Source organism: Triticum urartu, chromosome 6, assembly GCF_003073215.2.
Source record: "Triticum urartu cultivar G1812 chromosome 6, Tu2.1, whole genome shotgun sequence".
Taxonomy (NCBI): Eukaryota; Viridiplantae; Streptophyta; class Magnoliopsida; order Poales; family Poaceae; genus Triticum; species Triticum urartu.
Window position 1 is genome coordinate 22,485,985 of NC_053027.1, and position 20,229 is coordinate 22,506,213.

A 20,229-nucleotide genomic window follows, 5' to 3' on the forward strand; every position below is an offset into this window, starting at 1 on the left:
GGATCCGCGTTCGTTTGTGGGTGCATGAATCTTGGCATGTTTATGATGCCACGTAGGACTGGGCTGGTGTGTGGGCATTCATCCGGTCGCCCACACGTCCATTTCACTACACGGAGGGTCTGGTGTGTGGGCGTCTAGCAGTTCGTCCACACGTCAGTTTTTACTCATGCACAAGGGTTGGTGTGTGGGCATTTGCCATCTCGCCCACACGCCCGTCTCCTCTCTCCGCATCCAAGCTGCCAGTTGCCATGCGTTTTGCAGTGTACATGGCAACTGCCCTAGCGTGCTTGTAAGCAGATGACAACTTTTTTTTTACCGAACATGTCAGTTGCCATGTGTTTTGCAGGGTACACAGCAACTGCTCTATTGTGCTTGTAAACAGATGGCAACTCTTTTTTACCCGAACATGTTGTTTTGCCATGTCTCTTTGTAGCGCTACGCGGCAATTGCCTAGTGTTAGTAGGTGGCAAATCTAAGGTTTTCAAACCATGGCAACTGTAGTAAACCAGACCATACATGGAAACTGCTTAGTGTTAGTAGGTGGCAACCTCTAAAGTTTTCAAATCATGGCAACTATAGTAAACCAGACCATACAACAGTTGCAGTTGTCCAAAATGGCATCTGGGACTTGACCTGAGATGGCAACTGCAGTTGAGCAACCATGGCAACTGTAGTTGTCGACATGGCAACTGCAGTTAAACGGACATTGAAGAGGGTCCGGACCATGGCAACTGCAGGGACGCGTGGTGACTGTCATGCGGGGCGTGCGGGACCGTGAGGTAGGTGGCTGAGAGAGGTCGTGTGGCCGTTATGCATTTTGCCCACACGTAGGTGTGTGAGAGGGACCGTAAGAAAAAAGGAGATGTGTGGACGCTAGTTGTTTTGCCCACATGTAGGTGTGTGGGCTGGTCCTCTTAAACACGATACAAAACATGCAGGCAGACCCCTTAGGATGCGTTTGGATGCAAAGTATTTTTGCAGTTTTCTGAAAATACTATGGTTTTTGAAAAAACTTTGATATTAAATACTTTGAGGTGTTTGGATAAAATAAATATTATAGTTTGAAATACCAAGGTATCTGTCATACTGTGGTTTTTTTGCGGTATCTAAAAAAGAGGTCGGGACTTTTTTTTTTAAACCGAACTGAGCAAATTCGTTGCCTGCTCGTCTACATCTATCTATTGTCTTTTCAACAGAGTGCTCCTAATTATTTGGCGTTTCAGGTTGTTTGTTGGTTTGTCTACGGAGACGACGCGCATGTTACGTTCTTCTAGTGATCTTGCAAGCTTCTATCCGATCACTGGCTGCAAAATACGCGAGTAAAGCGGGATTCAAACAAACTTGCTCGTGGAGTATATCGATTGGTCGTTGGAGCACTCGTACGCAGCAGGTCAAAGCGAGCTACACAATCGATTCTATCCGTATATAGGCGCATGTACACACACAATTTATTTATTTATTTTTGCCCGGGTAGCTAGGAGGGGATTTGACGTGCATGACATGCTGCATGCATTAGGCGCCGTTTCTACATGCAGATCAGCTCCATGGGTATAGTTGAGCAAGGCACAGCAAGTCAAACATCAGTTGCCAAACTCATCGGTGGTATTGTGAAAACTGAGGAAAACCATGGTTTTTAAAAACCGAAGTATTCGTTGCCCATGCATTTAAAAATTGAGGTTTTGGATTACTGTGTTTTTTCAAAAATAGTGCTGCCAAACTAAGCCTTAACACCTATACGTGTGGCAGTTATCGTCGTCTAAAATAAATCACAAAATTATGATAAACGCACGAACCTCTCGTCGTGAATTCGCGGTGCCGAATTTCATCGCCAACTATTTGCACTAGTAGAAAACAGGCCTATTGTCCCGGTTCGTAAGGGCCTTTTGTCCCGGTTCCTGAACCGGGACTAAAGGGTCGTTACTAATGCCCTCACCCTTTAGTCCCGGTTCAAACCAGAACCGGGACAGATGGGCCTCCACATGGCCTGTGCGCCGAGCCCAGTCAGGAGGGCCTTTGGTCCCGGTTGGTGGCACCAACCGGGACTAATAGACCTCCACACGTCAGCATTTCTGTGGCTGGGGTTTTTGGTCTTTTTTTAAAGGGAGGGGGTTTGGGGGTTTTGGGGGGGTTAATTTAGGTATTTCATATATTGTGTTAGATAGCTAATTAATAGAGAGAAGTGTCCTCTCTTATGTCCGTGCTTGGTCGACGCTACATACTATACATACGTATAGAAAGGACTAGGCACGCTAACTAGCTAGTAAGCAAACGAAGGAAACCGAAGATCGTCATGAACATATATGCATACAGAGAGAAGTGATATCGACCACCTCTCCTTCTCCGAGAGATTGGTCGAACAACAAATTCTCGTATATCTATCGTCCGACACTACCGGCTACATATATACAATAATTATCTTTTACAAATATAATCTCCTAAATTATGGGCGCATGGTCCACATAGTATTCTCCGTCTTCAGCGACCACGTGGTCAAGAAAGAATGCCGCCAATTCCTTTTGAATTGCTCGCATGCGATCTGGTGCTAGGAGTTCATCCCGCTACCGAAACATCTAATTTGAAAAAGGGGGTCAATACACACACACACAGATATATATATATATATGAATGAATGAAACTCAACACAAATGATGGTAATAAACAAAAATTGTGAATATTATTTCTTACGCACTTCATATTGTTCGTCAGAGTACCCGCCCCGCTCATAGGTCGTGTGGCGGATGGACTCGCAAACGTAGTATTCACAGAAATCATTCCCTTGTTCCTGCCACAACCACTTTACAAGAAATAGAGGTCAATCAAACAGATAAGCAAGAATGCCAAATGGTATTGATAAAACTAGCGCTTGAATCAATAGCTAGGAGACGCGCGGAACATGGTACTATAGTACTTACTTTCGGGTATCTAAATTCCAGCTCCTTCGGCAGACCCGGAGATTTTGTGCTGAATTTTCTCCAAACCCTGCCAGATAAAAGAAAACAATTACTTGATATCAGGAAATGAACAAATTTGCTGATATGGTGGATAATGATCGATTTAACTTACTTCTCGAGGATTGCAGTCATGTCCGCATACTCCTGGGGATCTTTTCGTCTCGAGTCCAAGACAGTTACTACTCCCTGCTCAAGCCTAATCTCCAGGAGAATATAGTGGAAACTGCGCACGCATGCATAACTCATCAATTACATTACTATAACCTGAACTAATATATAAGGGAAACCGAATATGCACAAGACAACACTCACTTGAAGTTGTAAGGAAAGAGTATTATATCTTTGTGTTCATTTATTTGGAATGATCGTAGCAAGCTGGCCTCGGTTTGTGCGGCATGATGTTTAACCTGAACTGCATCTATGAGATTTGTGTTAACGAACCCAATATCACCGATTTGTCTTTTCTTCAATTCGGCGATCTTCAATCTGCATAATATAGTGAGGATAATTATAAATACATGCAATGAAAGAGCTGAGCCGAGGGCCAATTGATTGAAAAACTGATAGAACTCCTCAAATGGAATAGGCAACAGATCAATTCCAACAAGGTCATGCTCCGGTTTAACTCTCGCATACAAAGTACTCCTCCCCCCAGACTCTCTGCATATTTTCAGGTACCAATCGTGCAATCTTCGCATCATCGTTGATAGAGATCTTTCATCTTTGATGAGAGGCTTCCCGTACTCGTATCTGTGTATCTGCACGTCCAGGAAATCATAATGTACATCGTCGGGCAGGTAATCGTCAAGATTGTTATAACCGGGCACCATCCTCGGATCGACGCTAGGCACCTTGAGCGGGGGGCACGATTGCTTTGCTTGTTCGCCGAGCTGGGCAATTTGTTTCCCAGCTCGTCGTTCTTTCATCCTTTGATCACTGACAGTACTTCCCGACCGCTCCGCTTCGACAAATGCCTTTCCAATAATGCGCTCATAGTTGCCTTTCGGCGAAGACTTGGGTGGTTTTGCCAGGGCAGCCAAAGTGCGCTTCACTTTCACCGGATCTACTTTCTCCTTCGGAGGTGGATGTCTCTGTGCTTTCAACCCTTGAAACCAGTCATCCTTCTCGATTCGCGCGATCCTCGCGTTCTCCTCCGGGGTCCTCTCGTATGGTAACTTCTCCGGAGTCTTCAGAGAAGGACCGAATTTGTATTTCCTCCCGCCTCTGGCTGTACTGCTAGACGTCGGCAGAGCAGACGGAGCGGCAGTCTTCTTGACTTGCTTACGAGGCGGAGGAGAAGGACTACGACGCGCTGGAGCAGCTGCCGGAGCGGCGGCGAGTCTCTTCCGCCCTTGCTGACGAGGCGGAGAAGGAGTAGGCTAGCTGCTCGGGCGCGCCGGCGCAGGCGGAGAAGGAGGCGGAGTGCCGCCACGCGCCGGAGAAGGAGCCGGCCGAGGGCCCTGATCGTCACTCGCCAGAGGAGGAGGCGGTGGAGGAGGCGGAGTGCCCTGACTCGCCGGAGGAGGAGGAGGCGGAGGCGTCCAGTTTGGAAGGTTGATGAGTTCCTTCCGCCATAGGCATGGAGTCTTCAGAGCAGAACCCAGCCGAGTCTCCCCTTCTCCGGTAGGGTGGTCAAGCGGGAGGTCCTCAAATCCCTCCGTTATTTCATCCACCATCACCTTAGCATATCCTTCTGGAATCGGCTGGCAGTGAAAAGTTGCGTCGGGTTCATTAGGAAAAACAGAGCCAACAGCCGCCTTGACCTTCATATTCATCCATTGCGTCATAAGGTGGCAATTTTGAGCCTCCGTGATAGCATCCACGGGATAGCTGGCAGGAGCCGTCAAAACAAGCTCCGGCTGAAGCAGCTCGGTGGAAGCCATGCTGCTTCTCCACTGAGATGGAGGGGTAGCTTCGGCAGTTCGTTTGCTGCGATTTGCTTCTCGTTCCTCTATCCCGAGTACCCTTGCTTTAAGCGCCTGCAGTTCGGACTGCTACACTTTCTTCCTCCTCTCCTGGCTTTTGTAACTGCCTGCGTCCGGAAACCCAGCCCTTCACGGAATGGAGCCTGGTGTGCCTCGTATCCATCCAGGGTGCTCAGGATTCCCGAGGACCGATGTGAGCTCGTCGTTCTCTCTGTTTGGAAGGAACGTCCCTTTCTGCGCTGCAGCGATATAGTACCAAAGCTTCTTCAAGGGTATGTCAAGTTGCTCGTCCGTCCAAATGCACTTCCCTGTTACAGGGTCCAAGGTTCCGCCAGCCCCGAAGAACCAAGTCCGGCAACGGTCTGGCCAGCTCATTGTCTCTGGTTCGATCCCTTTTTGAACCAGATCATTCTCAGCCTTGGCCCACTTAGGCCGGGCTACGAGGTAGCCACCTGACCCCGTGCGATGGTGAAGCTTCTTCTTCGCAGCATTTTTCTTGTTTGTCGCCGACATCTTCTTACTCTTTTCCGATGTCTTGTGGGCCACAAATGCAGGCCAGTCATCTCTGATCTTCTCATATATGCCCTTGAATTCTGGTGTCTCTTTTTTCTCGACAAACCTATTCAGGTCTTTCTTCCACTTCCTGAATAGGTCTGCCATCCTCTTAAGAGCAAAAAACTTGATTAATTGCTCTTTAACTGGTTTCTCCGGATCATCCTCTGGCGGTAGGGTGAAATTTGTCTTCAGCTCAGTCCAAAGATCATTTTTCTGCATATCATTGACGTTAGACACCTCAGGGTCTTCAGTAGCCGGCTTCAACCATTGCTGGATGCTGATCGGGATCTTGTCCCTAACCAGAACCCCGCACTGAGCAACAAATGCCTTCTTTGTTCGGATGGGTTCAATAGGTTGGCCGTTGGGCGCGATTGCTATGATCTCAAACCTTTCATCCGAGCTCAACTTTTTCTTCGGGCCTCGTCTCTTTACCTCAGTTGTGCTCGATCCGGAGGGCTAGAAAAAAGAACAAAGACTTAATTAATATGTGTACATACCAAAACAATGAATGCATCAATTAGCTAGTTAGCACAGGCTTAACTAATATATATATACCTGGCCGGACTCGGTTCGGTCACCGGAGCCGTCATCACGGTCTCCTTCTTGCACCGGCATTGGGTCACCGGAGCCGTCCTCATGTTCTTCTTCTTGCACCGGCATTAGGTCACCGGAGCCAGCTTCTTCACCCTCTCCTTCCAGACCATCAGTGTCGTTGAGAAACAACGAGACGGCATCACTTCCTTGTGCGATTATGTCCCTCAACATCGCTTCGTTTGCTTCGTCTCGGGCGGTGTCCATAGTTTCTACAAATATTTACAACATGGCAATTATTATTCAAACATGACAAATGGATATATTAGTGGCAAACGTAGTAAGGAATCATATATATTAATTAGTGGCCTCGACGCTGCTTCTCTAGGGTTTGGGGTGGCCTCGACAACGCTTCAAGGGTTTGGGGTGGCCTCGAGAACGCTTCAAGGAGGGGGTAATATCGACCCCCCCCCCCCACGTGTTGAAGCTATCGGGAGGGGGTATATCGACAACGACGACACTACATCTATGTCCCTCGACGACCCTCGTTCCCGATAAAAAAAAGAGGAAGAAGAAGAAAAAAAAGAGGAGAAGAAAGAATGTTCGAGAGGATCGCCGAGGGGTCGGGAGGTTGCCTAGTGCCGAGCGATCCTCGACCCCTCGAACCCTCGACCCTAGTTCCCGACCCTCGACCCCTCGGCGATCCTCGACACCCTCGTTCCCGATAAAAACTAAGAAGAAGAAGAAGAAAAAAAAGAAAAAAAGAGGAGAAGATCGAAGAAAAAAAAGAAGAAAAAGAAGAGGAGAAGAAGAAAGGAATAGTGGAGAGGAAGAGAAAATAGAAAAAAAAAGAAAAGGCTTTGGTCCCGGTTCATGGCACCAACCAGGACCAATGTCCCCCTTTAGTCCCGGTTGGTGCCACCAACCGGGACCAAAGGTCCCTTTTCAACAGCCCAAAGGGCGGGAAGCGGCGGTCTTTGGTCCCGGTTGGTGGCACCAACCGGGACTAAAGGGTGGCATTAGTCCCAGGTCGTAGCACCAACTGGGACTAATGCCCCCCTTTAGCCCCGGTTGGAGCCAACAACCGGGACCAAAGGCCTGTGCTGCCCCGAACCCAAATATTTAGTCCCACCTTGCTAGTTGAGAGGGAGGCGCACCTGTTTATAAGGTGCGGTGCGCCATCCCTCTCGAGCTCCTCTCTAAAGCAGGCTTTTGGGCCTAACACTGCAATCTGTGCCTGTGGGCCTACTGGGCCTCCCGCGGGCCTGAATCCTGGCCCATGGTAGGGTTTCTAGTCGTATTCAGGCCGTGGGGGCCTAGTAGGTGGCACTTTTTTGTTTTTTTTGTTTTTTTGTTTCTACTTAGAACTAAATACTTATTGTTCCTATATTTAATTTTTTTTTCCAGTTTTTTTGTTTTGTTTTCTGCATTATTTATTTTCTTTTGTTTCTTGCTTTATTTTTTAATTCTTTTAGCTTTTAGTTTTAGAAAAATTATAAACTTTCTGTTAGTGCCATTAGTTTTTAAATTTGAAAACACTTTTTTAGTTTTTTTGTTTTCTTTGTTGCTTTATTTATTTTATTTTGTTTCTAGCTTTATTTTTTAATTCTTTTTGCTTTTAGGTCAGCAAAATTATAAACTTTCTAATAGTGCCATTAGTTTTAGAAAAAATATAAACTTTCTCTTAGTGCCATTAGTTTTCAAATTTGAATAGTTAAAATTTGAATTCTTTGAAATTGGTGTGAATCACATTTGTGATTAACTTTACTAAAAAAATGAACATAGATGCACCTATAGAGAAAATTCGACCTAAATTCATAGTTTTCAAATGAACTCTGAAAAAGTTGGCATAGCATACTCGTCTGTTACAAATTTGGCATGGTATCATCATAATAGTTGTGGGAGAAAGTTTTCACTTTTTTTTCGCTTGTGTCATTTGCTTATTGCACCGTAACCATGGATATTCTTCATCGTTTATCAGGATGCTTGGGTCAGCCTTGACATTGAAGGCAGGAATTTCATGAAACCTTTCATAATCTTCAGACATGTCTGTCTTGCCCTCCACTCCCAGGATGTCCCTTTTTCCTAAAAAAACTATATGGCGCTTTGGCTCATCGTATGATGTATTCATTTCCTTATCTTTTCTTTTTCTTGGTCCGGTAGACATGTCCTTCACATAGATAACCTGTACCACATCATTGGCTAGGACGAACGATTCGTCAGTGTACCCAAGATTTTTCAGATCGACTGTTGTCATTCCGTACTGTGGGTCTACATGTACCCCGCCTCCTGACAGATTGACCCATTTGCATTTAAACAAAGGGACTTTAAAATCTTGTCCGTAGTCAAGTTCCCATATGTCCACTATATAACCATAATATGTGTCCTTTCCCTTCTCGGTTGTTGCATCAAAGCGGACACCGCTGTTCTGGTTGGTACTCTTTTGATCTTGGTCAATCGTGTAAAATGTATTCCCATTTATCTCGTATCCTTTGTAAATCAATACAGTCAAAGATGGTCCCCTGGACAACAAGTACAACTCATCACAAACAGTGTTGTCACCTCTGAGACGTGCTTCCAACCAACTGCTGAAAGTCCTAATGTGTTCACATGTAATCCAGTCGTCGCACTGCTCCGGGTGTTTGGAGCGCAGACTGTTCTTGTGTTTATCGACATACGGGGTCACCAAGGTAGAGTTCTGTAGAACTGTGTAGTGTGCTTGAGACCAAGAATGCCCGTCCCTGCATATTATTGAGTCCGCTCCTAGCGTGCCTTTTCCAGTCAGTCTCCCCTCATACCGCGATTTAGGGAGACCTATCTTCTTAAGGCCAGGAATGAAGTCAACACAAAACCCGATGACATCCTCTGTTTGATGGCCCATGGAGATGCTTCCTTCTGGCCTAGCGCGGTTACGGACATATTTCTTTAGGACTCCCATGAACCTCTCAAAGGGGAACATATTGTGTAGAAATACGGGCCCCAGAATGACAATCTCGTCGACTAGATGAACTAGGACATGCGTCATGATATTGAAGAAGGATGGTGGGAACACCAGCTCGAAACTGACAAGACATTGCGCCACATCACTCCTTAGCCTTGGTACCATTTCTGGATCGATCACCTTCTGAAAGATTGCATTGAGGAATGCACATAGCTTCACAATGGCTAATCAGACGTTTTCCGGTAGAAGCCCCCTCAATGCAACCGGAAGCAGTTGCGTCATAATCACGTGGCAGTCATGAGACTTTAGGTTCTGGAACTTTTTCTCTGGGATATTTATTATTCCCTTTATATTCGACGAGAAGCCAGTCGGGACCTTCATACTGAGCAGGCATTCAAAGAAGATTTCTTTCTCTTCTTTCGTAAGAGCGTAGCTGGCAGGACCTTCATACTGCTTCGGAGGCATGCCGTCTTTTTCGTGCAAACGTTGCAGGTCCTCCCGTGCCTCATGTGTATCTTTTGTCTTTCCATACACGCCCAAGAAGCCTAGCAGGTTCACGCAAAGGTTCTTCGTCACGTGCATCACGTTAATTGAAGAGCGGACCTCTAGGTCTTTCCAGTAGGGTAGGTCCCAAAATATAGATTTCTTCTTCCACATGGGTGCGTATCCCTTAGCGTCATTCGGAACAGTTATTGCGCCGGGACCCTTTCCAAAGATTACGTGTAAATCATTGACCATAGCAAGTACGTGATCACCGGTACGCATGGCGAGCTTCTTCCGGTGATCTGCCTCGCCTTTAAAATGCTTGCCTTTCTTTCGACATTGATGGTTGGTCGGAAGAAATCGACGATGGCCCAGGTACACATTCTTCCTGCATTTGTCCAGGTATATACTTTCAGTGTTATCTAAACAGTGTGTGCATGCGTGGTATCCTTTGTTTGTCTGTCCTGAAAGGTTACTGAGAGTGGGCCAATCGTTGATGGTCACGAACAGCAATGCCTTTAGGTTAAATTCCTCTTGTCTGTGCTCATCCCACGTACATACACCGTTTCCATTCCACAGCTGTAAAAATTCTTCAACTAATGGCCTTAGGTACATATCAATGTCGTTGCCGGGTTGCTTAGGGCCTTGGATGAGAACTGGCATCATAATGAACTTCCGCTTCATGCACATCCAAGAAGGAAGGTTATACATACATAGAGTCACAGGCCAGGTGCTGTGATTGCTGCTCTGCTCCCCGAAAGGATTAATGCCATCCGCGCTTAAAGCAAACCATACGTTCCTTGGGTCCTTTGCAAACTCATCCCAATACTTTCTCACGATTTTTCTCCACTGCGACCCGTCAGCGGGTGCTCTTAACTTCCCGTCTTTCTTACGGTCCTCACTGTGCCATCGCATCGACTTGGCATGCTTTCCGTTTCTGAACAGACGTTTCAACCGTGATATTATAGGAGCATACCACATCACCTTCGCAGGAACCCTCTTCCTGCGGGGCTCGCCGTGAACATCATCAGGGTCATCTCGTCTGATCTTATACCGCAATGCACCGCATACCGGGCATGCGTTCAGATCCTTGTATGCACTGCGGTATAGGATGCAGTCATTAGGGCATGCATGTATCTTCTCCACCTCCAATCCTAGAGGGCATACGACCTTCTTTGCTACGTATGTACTGTCGGGCAATTCGTTATCCTTTGGAAGCTTCTTTTTCAATATTTTCAGTAGCTTCTCAAATCCTTTGTCAGGCACAGCATTCTCTGCCTTCCACTACAGCAATTCCAGTACGGTACCGAGCTTTGTGTTGCCATCTTCGCAATTGGGGTACAACCCTTTTTTGTGATCTTCTAACATGCGATCGAACTTCAGCTTCTCCTTTTGACTTTCGCATTGCGTCGTTGCATCGACAATGACCTTGCATTGCGTCCTTGCATCGACAATCACCCGGCGGAGGTGTGTCTATCACCGTACATCCATTGCCGGTTCATCTGCGTGCATTATATATAATTGAGTGTCCAAATTAATAGAAGTTCATCATCACATTAAAACCAAAGTACATACATAGTTCTCATCTAACAACATATAGCTCTCCAGAGCATCTAATTAATTAAACCATACATTGATACTATGTAAAACATTTAAATGCGAAAACGAAGACGATCATAATCGCAACCAAGGTAACAATTGATCCAACGGCATAATGATACCAAGCCTCGGTATGAATGACATATTTTCTAATCTTTCTAATCTTCAAGCGCATTGCATCCATCTTGATCTTGTGATCATCGACGACATCCGCAACATGCAACTCCAATATCATCTTCTCCTCCTCAATTTTTTTTATTTTTTCCTTCAAGAAATTGTTTTCTTCTTCAACTAAATTTAACCTCTCGACAATAGGGTCGGTTGGAATTTCCGGTTCACATACATCCTAGATAAATAAAATCTATGTCACGTTGGTCGGCATAATTTTCATAAACAATAAATGAACCAATAGTTATAAAGATTAATATATATACCACATCCGAATCATAGACAGGACGAGGACCGACGGGGGCGGATACCGAAACCATCGCACTATATAAGATGCAATAATAAAAGTAAGAAAATGATACAAGTATCTATCTAAACATACAAGTAAGAATATTTTTCCTTTCAGAAAGAAGATAAGAACAAGAGGCTCATCACGGTGGTGTCGGTGATGAGATCGGCGAGGGTGATCGACGGCGGTGAAGACGGGGGTGGGGCGTGACGGACCGCTAAATCTAGACAAATCTCGAGGAAAATGGAGCTTTGAGGTCGAGCTTCAAGAGGAGAAAGCTTAACTAGTGTGGCTCGGGCATTTCATCGAACACCTCATGTGCATAGGAGGTGAGCTAGAGCACCACAAACCCCTCCCCTCGCCGGCCCAGAAAAACGAAGCACTGAAGTGCTCTGCTCGCGGGCGAGGGTATATATAGGCACCTCATTAGTCCCAGTTCGTGGCGCGAATCGGGACTAAAGGCACCCATTTGGTCCTGGTTCATGCCTCCAACCGGGGCCAATGATGGTGGGCCAGGAGCCAGGACCATTGGTCCCGGTTCGTCCCACAAACCGGGACCAAAAAGTCCAGACGAACTGGAACCAATGGCCCACGTGACCCGACCGGCCCCCTGGGCTCACGAACCGGGTCCAATGCCCCCATCTGTCCCGGTTCTAGACTGTACCGGGACTAATGGGCTGACCCGGCCTGGACCGTTGCCCCCTTTTCTACTAGTGTTGGCTCGCTCGGTTTTGGCATGGCCGGACGCCAACCAAACGACCCTTGTATTCTTGTTTAGTTAGAGGGGCTGGCTTTTCGATGTATTGTCTGGTCCGTTACGCGTAGATCGGCGTGGCTTTTCTCTATTCTTCTTTCTCTTTGTTTTTCATGTTTGTTACTTATGCATTTTGTTTTCATTCTTTTTTTCCTATTCCCTTTTTGCCTGTACATTCTTTCCTTTTTTCTATTTTATTTTATTGTATGAACGTGCATAAAGCAGCCGTTAGCACAAGCTGGTCAGATCGTGTAGCTCCTTGAGTGTAGCTGAGTTTGGCTCAGCTCGATATCTTCATGATTATCCATGCAACCTAACAATCGCTGAAAATCAGAGAAAAGTGACTTGGCAGACGCGTCAGTGGTTTTCCCAAAGCCATGGAAAACTGCATTTTTTAGATACTGAAATACCTTCAGGATCCGCTGAGGTTTTGACATACTGCAGTTTTAGACAAACTGTGCTGCCCAAAGCTTTTGACCCAGAACTGAAACCTGGTGTGGGGATTTGACTGCAATTTATCATCCCCAGTTACACACTCAACTCTATACAGTACAGATCGGTCAGCTCTGCCTGCGAAGAAAACCTAGACATGTCGGCGATAACGCTAACTGACATTGATGCTGGACATGGGCTGCCTTCCAATCGACGTTGCTGCATGGCAGGGCGTGATCGGTGTTCGCCATTCCTCACTGTCACCGGGAGAACCCGGCTGAAGTTGGCATTTCTTCTCCTAGTACTGAAATTCCTTCAGGACCCGCTGTCCTACCCACTACCATATGCCTGGTGATATCCGTTTAAAAAATTGGGGCGACCATCACATAGCTTCAGCCGGATGAGAGATGCTGCAAGAGATGCTGCAAGAGGAGCTCAACCGGACACCTTGTCTCTCTAGTTGAACTGTTCTATGTGCAGAGTGTTATAGAAACGATCATATATACTACTGTTAAAAGGAGTAACTCTAGTGTTGTGTGAAAAATCTACTGCGCTTCTGACGGGTGATTAACACTAGAATACCAGCTAGAGTAACAGGATACTCACCGTGTTTCGACGGGCGTTGTCAGGTGCAAATCTCCTGCTCTTCCGATGTGTGTTGACAGGTGAAAACATTCTGTTACTCCTTTTACCAAAAAGGGAACTAGAGTTGCTGTCTTCAGTAAAAAAAAACCTCCAATTTCCGGCTTCAAATTGACACAAACAGAATTTGGCATCTCAAGCTGTTTCGACCTCCCAGCAACGCACATATGCACACCTCAATCAGAGCCAAAGGATTCAAAGAGCACTGCAACGCACATATGCACACCTCACCATGCCCATCACAAAAAATTGCTACCAGAAACCACCCATTATCAGAGCCAAAGGATTCAAAGAGCACTCCAACGCCTTGGCACAGAATTTGGCCGATACCATACACCTTTGTCAACAAAACAACTCTACAAGTACACTGCATCACAAAGTTGGAGGATTTCCACCACATTGGTGATGAACATAATCGCCGTGCTCGCCATATCATATACGGACTGAGAGAGATCCGCCGTTCCAAAGTAATGGATCTTAGAAATACCCAAAGCAGCGCCAGCCTAGCAAGTTCATGCTCATCCAAGCTACAAGGTCTACAACAACATGCAAAACACCAACCAAATCAAACAGCCTCAAACTTCACCAGTACATTAACTTCATCAAACGAATCTTCAGATTCAGATCCTAGAATAATAGCACTTCTGCTTCATAGTAGCATCTCAGGGATTTATAAGCCTGCCTGTCACCGCCGACACCTCAATCAGAGCCAAAGGATTGATAGTAGCATCTTGATTTCGCACAATTGCTCCCATCCTCCTGTCCTTCTGTCAGCATAAAAGAAGCCATCTGTGTTAGCATTTAACTGCTATACTGCATTCTCAAAATATGCATTTAACTGCTATACTGCATTCTCAAAATATTTTTAGTCAGATGTACCTGAAGAACTTAGATTTTTGTCCTTTCTCCCGAGTATACAATGCGCACGTGCATCTGCAAATGGTATCACAACAGCAGGGAGGAACCAGCGTGCAGCAGCATACCTTCCCCAAGAACCACCGACGGGGCGCTGAAACAGCACCTTCCGCTCCTCCATGGAGTAGACGCCCCAGGTGACGTAGGAGTAGTCATCAACCTCACCCACAAAGTAGATGCAGTTGCTCATGCACCCCGGCACCTCCGAGGCACGCACAGAGAACGATGATTGCTCACTCACGAAAAGCGCCCTGTCAGCAGCAAGCCTCTCCACTTTCACCCATCGTGCCGCCTCGACATCCAGCCTGTACACCTCGAAGCCACCGATGGTATCACGGCATGTGGGTTGTCGTGGTGCGAGCACCGGACCAACAAACAGGACTGCCCCTTCCGACTCCAGCAGGTGCGAGTAGCAGAGGAAGCGCCCGCGGATCGGGGTGTACTGCTCGAGAATGCTCGGCGCACGGAGCTTCTTCAGGCGCCATGGTGGTGGCACGCGTGTGTCCACCGTGTAGGCGCAACCCCGGAATTCCAGCGCGTAGAAGACACCGTCTGTGTAGGCCATCAGATAAATGTTCTTGAACTCTTCAGAGAGCAGCTTCCGCTCGGACCACTCCCCCGTGCACCAGCAGAGCGGGACGCTCCTCTCGGCGTAGTCGTGATCGAAGATCGCGTTGGCGCTGGCGACGGCCCTCACCTTAGCTCCAGTCCCGAAGGGCGCATACACGTCGCTCCGGAACGCGCCGGTGATGGGGTTGACGAGGACAACGCGGTTGCCGACCGCGAAGGAGAGGAGGCCGCAGGGCAGGGCGCCGGATAGCTTAAAGTTCATGCCTTTTGGGTCGCGGACCACGGAGGGCAAGCGGGCAGGGGCCACCAGCGACGGCGAGCCCTCCTCGTTCACCGGCAGGGAGTAGATGGCCCCGCGGTGGCGGCGCTCCTCCTCGGGCGGCAGCATGAACCGTAACGGGGACTGGCTGTGCACGTTGGCGAGCTTGAGCGCGAACAGGTGGGGGGTGGGTCTCGCTAGCCGCTCGGAGACGGCCGCCGCCCAGGACTTGCAGACGACGGCGAGGCACACCGAATCCAGCGGGCTCGTGCTGGACGCGAATCCGAGGATCTTCTCAATGAGGTGGATAGGGAGGGCGCCGATAGCCCCGCTCGCCGCATATCCGCCGTCAGCGGGCTCGTGCTGGACGCGGATCTTGCTCGCTTGGGTGGCCGTGGGTTGGATCGGCTCCATGGGGGGGCGGAGGAGAATGCGGGGGGCGTCGGCGACGAGGGAGGGTGGAGGCGAGGCCGGGGCTGGAGGCGGCGTTGGCCGGAGCGAGACGAGAGAGGTGAAAGGGGATCGGGGAGGAGGACGGACGGAGCCAGGGTTTGGACTTTGGAGCGGGGGGTTCCGTGGTGGACGCAGCTGCTGGGCCGGGTCGGGCTTTGGAGACGGGCTATTTCGAAATCTCATGCAAGGAAAGGAAGTTGATTTTTTTTTCTTGTATATATAACACCTCTAAAGAGGGGTATAAAAACCTTGAAAGAGGAGCAGTAGGTTCGTGCATCTCTCCTCCCCCACGGGAGTTGGTAGCGTCGCCTCACCTTTCACCAACACTATATTACGACTACGAGCGTCTGACAGATGATGTTTCACTCAAGCGCAGCCAATTTGGGCCAGCCCATTTGACGCGTGCATTATAACTAAATTAAATAAACTGACACTTTTCCAAAAGAAACATCATGCATTAACTTATTCAAATTAAATCTTAATAAAATATAAACTAAATCCAAATTATTCTTGTCTTCCTCTACTCATACCCAAATTAAAATGGGATCTTACCAAAACATCAACTATAATCGAAGTTGGCCGGCCAAATTGGCGAGTGCGCGCGTTTCAATTTTTATTTGTTCTCGATGTTTGTTTTTTATTTTTCTATAACTAACCTACTTTTTCCGTACGTAATCGTTGTTTGGTTTTCGCAGTCATTTATGCAAAAAGCGCATATATAAGCAAGGCCCTGCCTGCTTGCTGCTTTAAGCCCGATTGTTGCTTTAAGATATTACTCTTTAAATTATTAGACTTTTTTAGTTTGGAAACAATCAAAGGAGACATACTGGCAATAATAAAACAGAGAAAAATAAAAAAATATATGGAAAAAGACAAGTTTGATTCGGCCGATAGAGATAATCCTTGAGAAAAATTATAGTGAAAAGAAGGAACGTAGAATTTCTTGCTTTTTTTGGCCAACCCTTTTGCATCATAGTTTTATCCAAGGTTTGTTAGTATTGGTGAAAGAAATCAGATAGAGAGAAGGCAAGTCTCGGTGGGCTACCCAATTATGAGCCCAGGCTCAGATGATCCCGAATCTCCCCCATTCATTCGCATGTGGGTCAGCGCCCTGCAATGTATTCCAATTTGTATTCAGGTACTAGTATTGTTTTCGATCACAGCGCGTGTGCTGGCGCATTTATTTCGCTACGCGGAACAGCGGTATTGGACACGACCCAATCATTTTTCTGTACGAGTCTGAGCCGTCCCGAGGTCGCCAGCTACTTCCTCCGTTTGGGTTTATTAGGCCTCGCAACATCACAAGCATGTCCCCTTTTATAAGGCATCGCTTTGAAAAGGTGCATGCATGCAACCACTTCATTGGTTGCACTGAAAGCCATTGTTGTTGATGCCATGGCCAGGGAATTAATACACCGCATGCGTGATTTTTCATTGGCTGCATGGATGTGAGAGAGTGCATTGAGAGTGAAATGAAAGAATTAACAGTTTGTCTAATTCACATCTAGATGTTTTTTAAGAATGTCACATCTAAGCTCCCACAAGTATATAATGTAGCAATAAGAAACAAAAAAAAACTAGGACAAAAAAAGACCACAAACAAAGTAAACATCAGCTTAGATGTGTCCTAGACAGACCCAAGAATTAATGTGAGCAAATTACTACGGGGGTGTTTGTTTCAGAAGTTCTAAGACTTTTTCTAATCCCAGGACTAATCAAAAAAGACTCTCCAATAGAGTCTTTTTCTAGTCCCTGTAGAAAAAGTCCCTCCCGTTTGTTTCCTAGGGACTTTTTAGGGACTTTTTCTAGTCTCTGGGACTAAAAAGTCCCTGAACCAAACACCCCCTATGTGTCTTGGTCCAAGAGAAGTTGTCTTTAGTCCTAATAAACCCGGACAGAGGGAGTACATGGAGGAAAGAAGTAGTTGAGCAGCACTTCGTAGCTGCAGATACGAATGTCATATTGAGTATTCCACTTTGCACAAGAAGGCAGGATGATTTGAGAAAAAGGGTTTCCCCCCGCTTTATATTATAAAGCAACGAACCAAGCATCCGACATAGCAGTACAAAGTACAATCAAATCATAAAGTCATGTTGGGGGCACAACAGGACAAGCCCCAAAGAAAACAAAAGAAAACTAATCTGCCTCGGGAGGGGGTGGCGGTGGTGGCGGTGCTGGAGCAAAAGCTGATGCCGAGGAACGAAGACCCGCAATGACGTTGCCGATGACGTCCCGATCGCGCTGCTTGCTAAGCGGTCTCCAAAGCTGTAAGAAGCCACACATTTTATAAATTGCATCAGTCACACGGCATGGAATCACACGCTCGATGACAAGTTTATTGCGGGTACACCAGAGGGTCCAAGCTAGGGTTCCCAAAGCCACCCAAGTGGGGGCTTTCCTCGGACCCAGGAGCCTAAAGCCCCCCCCCCCCCAAACAAGTCCAGGAGGTTATCGTGGCACCAGTTGCCGCCCACGACCTCCCGGAAGCATCTCCATAGGAATTGTGCCGCAGGACACCGAAAGAAGATGTGGTTGGAATCCTCCGGCACCAAACAAATGGGGCAGAGACCATCCCCAGGGCCACTACGCTTTCGGACCTCTGTGCCCGAGGGGAGCCGGCCTCGGACCCATTGCCATAGAAATATGCGGATTTTCAAGGGGAGTTTGATTTCCTAAAGAACGGATAATTCCACCGGGCCCGGCGTGGGAACAATCGCCTGATATAGGGACCTAGTCGAGAATCGGCCACTTGGCTCAAGATGCCAAGATAGCGCATCCGGCTCGAGGGAGGGGGTGTGGAGGGCGATACATTCGACTAGTTCGTCCCATTGCGCTAGTTCCACCGCCCCGAAGGTACGGCGGAAGGCAATAGCACCCAAGTCAGCTAAGGCCACGGCCAACGATAGGAGTGGGCGGGTGCAGATCGAGAATAATGCGGAAAAGCGATCCGCAAAGGGGCGGGTCCCAGCCCACCTATCAAGCCAGAATAGGGTACCAGACCCGGTACCCACTGTAATAGAGGTCCCAATGCGCATGACTGGCATTAGACGGATCATCGATTGCCAGAATTGGGATCCGCCCGATCTAGAGGCAAATGCCAGCGGTTGCCCACGAAGGTATTTCGCGCGGATAATCTCTAGCCACAGACCTCCCTCCTCGGTCTGAATCCGCCAAAGCCATTTAGACAGGAGGGCAATATTCATCCGCTTGGATGAGATGACCCCAAGACCTCCTTGGTCTTTAGGTTTACAAATCTCGGACCACTTCACCATGTGGTATTTCTGTTTATTGTTCTCGCCAGCCCAGAAGAACCGGGATAGGAGTTTGGTAACCTTCTGATGAAGGGATTCATGTAAACTATAGAATCCCATGATGTACATCAATAGGCTAATAAGGGAGGAGTTCATCAGAATCACTCGAGCGGCCTTGGATAGCCATCTCCCTTGCCATGGCTCCATCCTTGGTTGGAGCTTGGCGATTATAGGGCGGAAGTCTGGGAATCATGAGCGGAATGAAATTTTCACTGCCCGGTTTGCGTACCGAATGCTAGTCGGTACTAAGAAGAGGAGCAAAGATTGGCTTGAAGGTAGAGCCGGTAGCTCAGATCCTGGGGTAGAAGGTAAGGCTTGTCATCTTTGTGGTCCGTTCAGGTTTCGGGAAAAATGCGTAACTTCCTATGGAGATTGGCTAGGCACTCGATTCCTACTAAGGATGTGCGTCTTAACAGGAAGATGGCGACATGTGACAAATGTCAAATTTGTGGAGCATATGACTCATGGTGACATTCTCTCCTAGAGTGTTCTATGGCTTGATGTGTTTGGGTCTTAGCTGATGATGAAATTACTGACTACATGCAAGCCACGAGGGAGGGAAATGCCAAGCTATAGATTTTCAATATGATTGAGGCCCTGCCACATGCATGTTTAATCAAAGTGGTGGTAGCAATATGGGCAATTTGGACTGCGCGGCGGAAGGCCATACATGAGGGGATTCTTCAGAGCCCACACGCCACTCACTATTTTGTTAATTCCTTCATTTCTGAACTTGAAACGATTAAGTTTGCGCTGCGGTCTCTGGTTCAGCAAGGGAGTTCATCAAATAGAACTATAGAAGGGCTGATCCTGGTTATGTGTGGAAAGCGCGGGGAGTTGCTGTGGCGAAGATACATGTTGATGGTGGTTTGTCCAGGGATGGAAAAGGAGGAGCTTCTGCGACACTGTATAGAGATCACAAGGGTGATTATCTGGACTCCTGCAATGGTTTTTAGCAACATTCATGACCCGGCGACATTGAGAGCTCTAGCTGTGCATGAAGATCTAGCCCTTGCTCTTGACCTCCCGCAAAGGCAAATTGTTATCGCATGTGATTGTAAGCCGGTTGTAGAGGAGATAAAGATGGGCTCGAAGGGAAGCTACAGTGCAATCATCCAGGAAGTTCAAGTAAGAACAAGGGAGTTTATTTCATGTGATGTAATTTTTGAACGTCCTACTTTAAATTTTAAGGCTCATAGTTTAGCTAAAATTTTGACTTATTTAACAGAGGGTCGCCATATGTGGCTGGGCTTACCCCATGACCCATTCATTAGTTAACGACCATCCTCCCGGCAGGGCCTTATCATTTATATTTAAGTATTGCTGCACAAGGGGGATTAATGACTGCGATTTACTTAATTAGGACGGGCCACACCGGGCAATTAGATTACGACACATTCTCCACCCCGTGAACGTCCGTTGGAACTTGCCCATGAATGTAGTATTATCGT

At 47.3% G+C, this 20,229-nt stretch overlaps 1 protein-coding gene across 1 annotated transcript; it reads right to left on the reverse strand.

The window, feature by feature from the left end:
• Positions 1 to 13,519: 13,519 nt before the first annotated feature.
• LOC125517195 lies at positions 13,520 to 15,594 on the reverse strand. Its single transcript, XM_048682374.1, has 2 exons — positions 14,150 to 15,594; positions 13,520 to 14,037 (listed from the first exon to the last, which is right to left on the reverse strand). The coding sequence occupies exons 1-2, from the start codon at positions 15,426 to 15,428 to the stop codon at positions 13,970 to 13,972; spliced, it is 1,347 nt and encodes a 448-aa protein (XP_048538331.1). The 5' UTR covers positions 15,429 to 15,594; the 3' UTR covers positions 13,520 to 13,969.
• Positions 15,595 to 20,229: the final 4,635 nt, after the last annotated feature.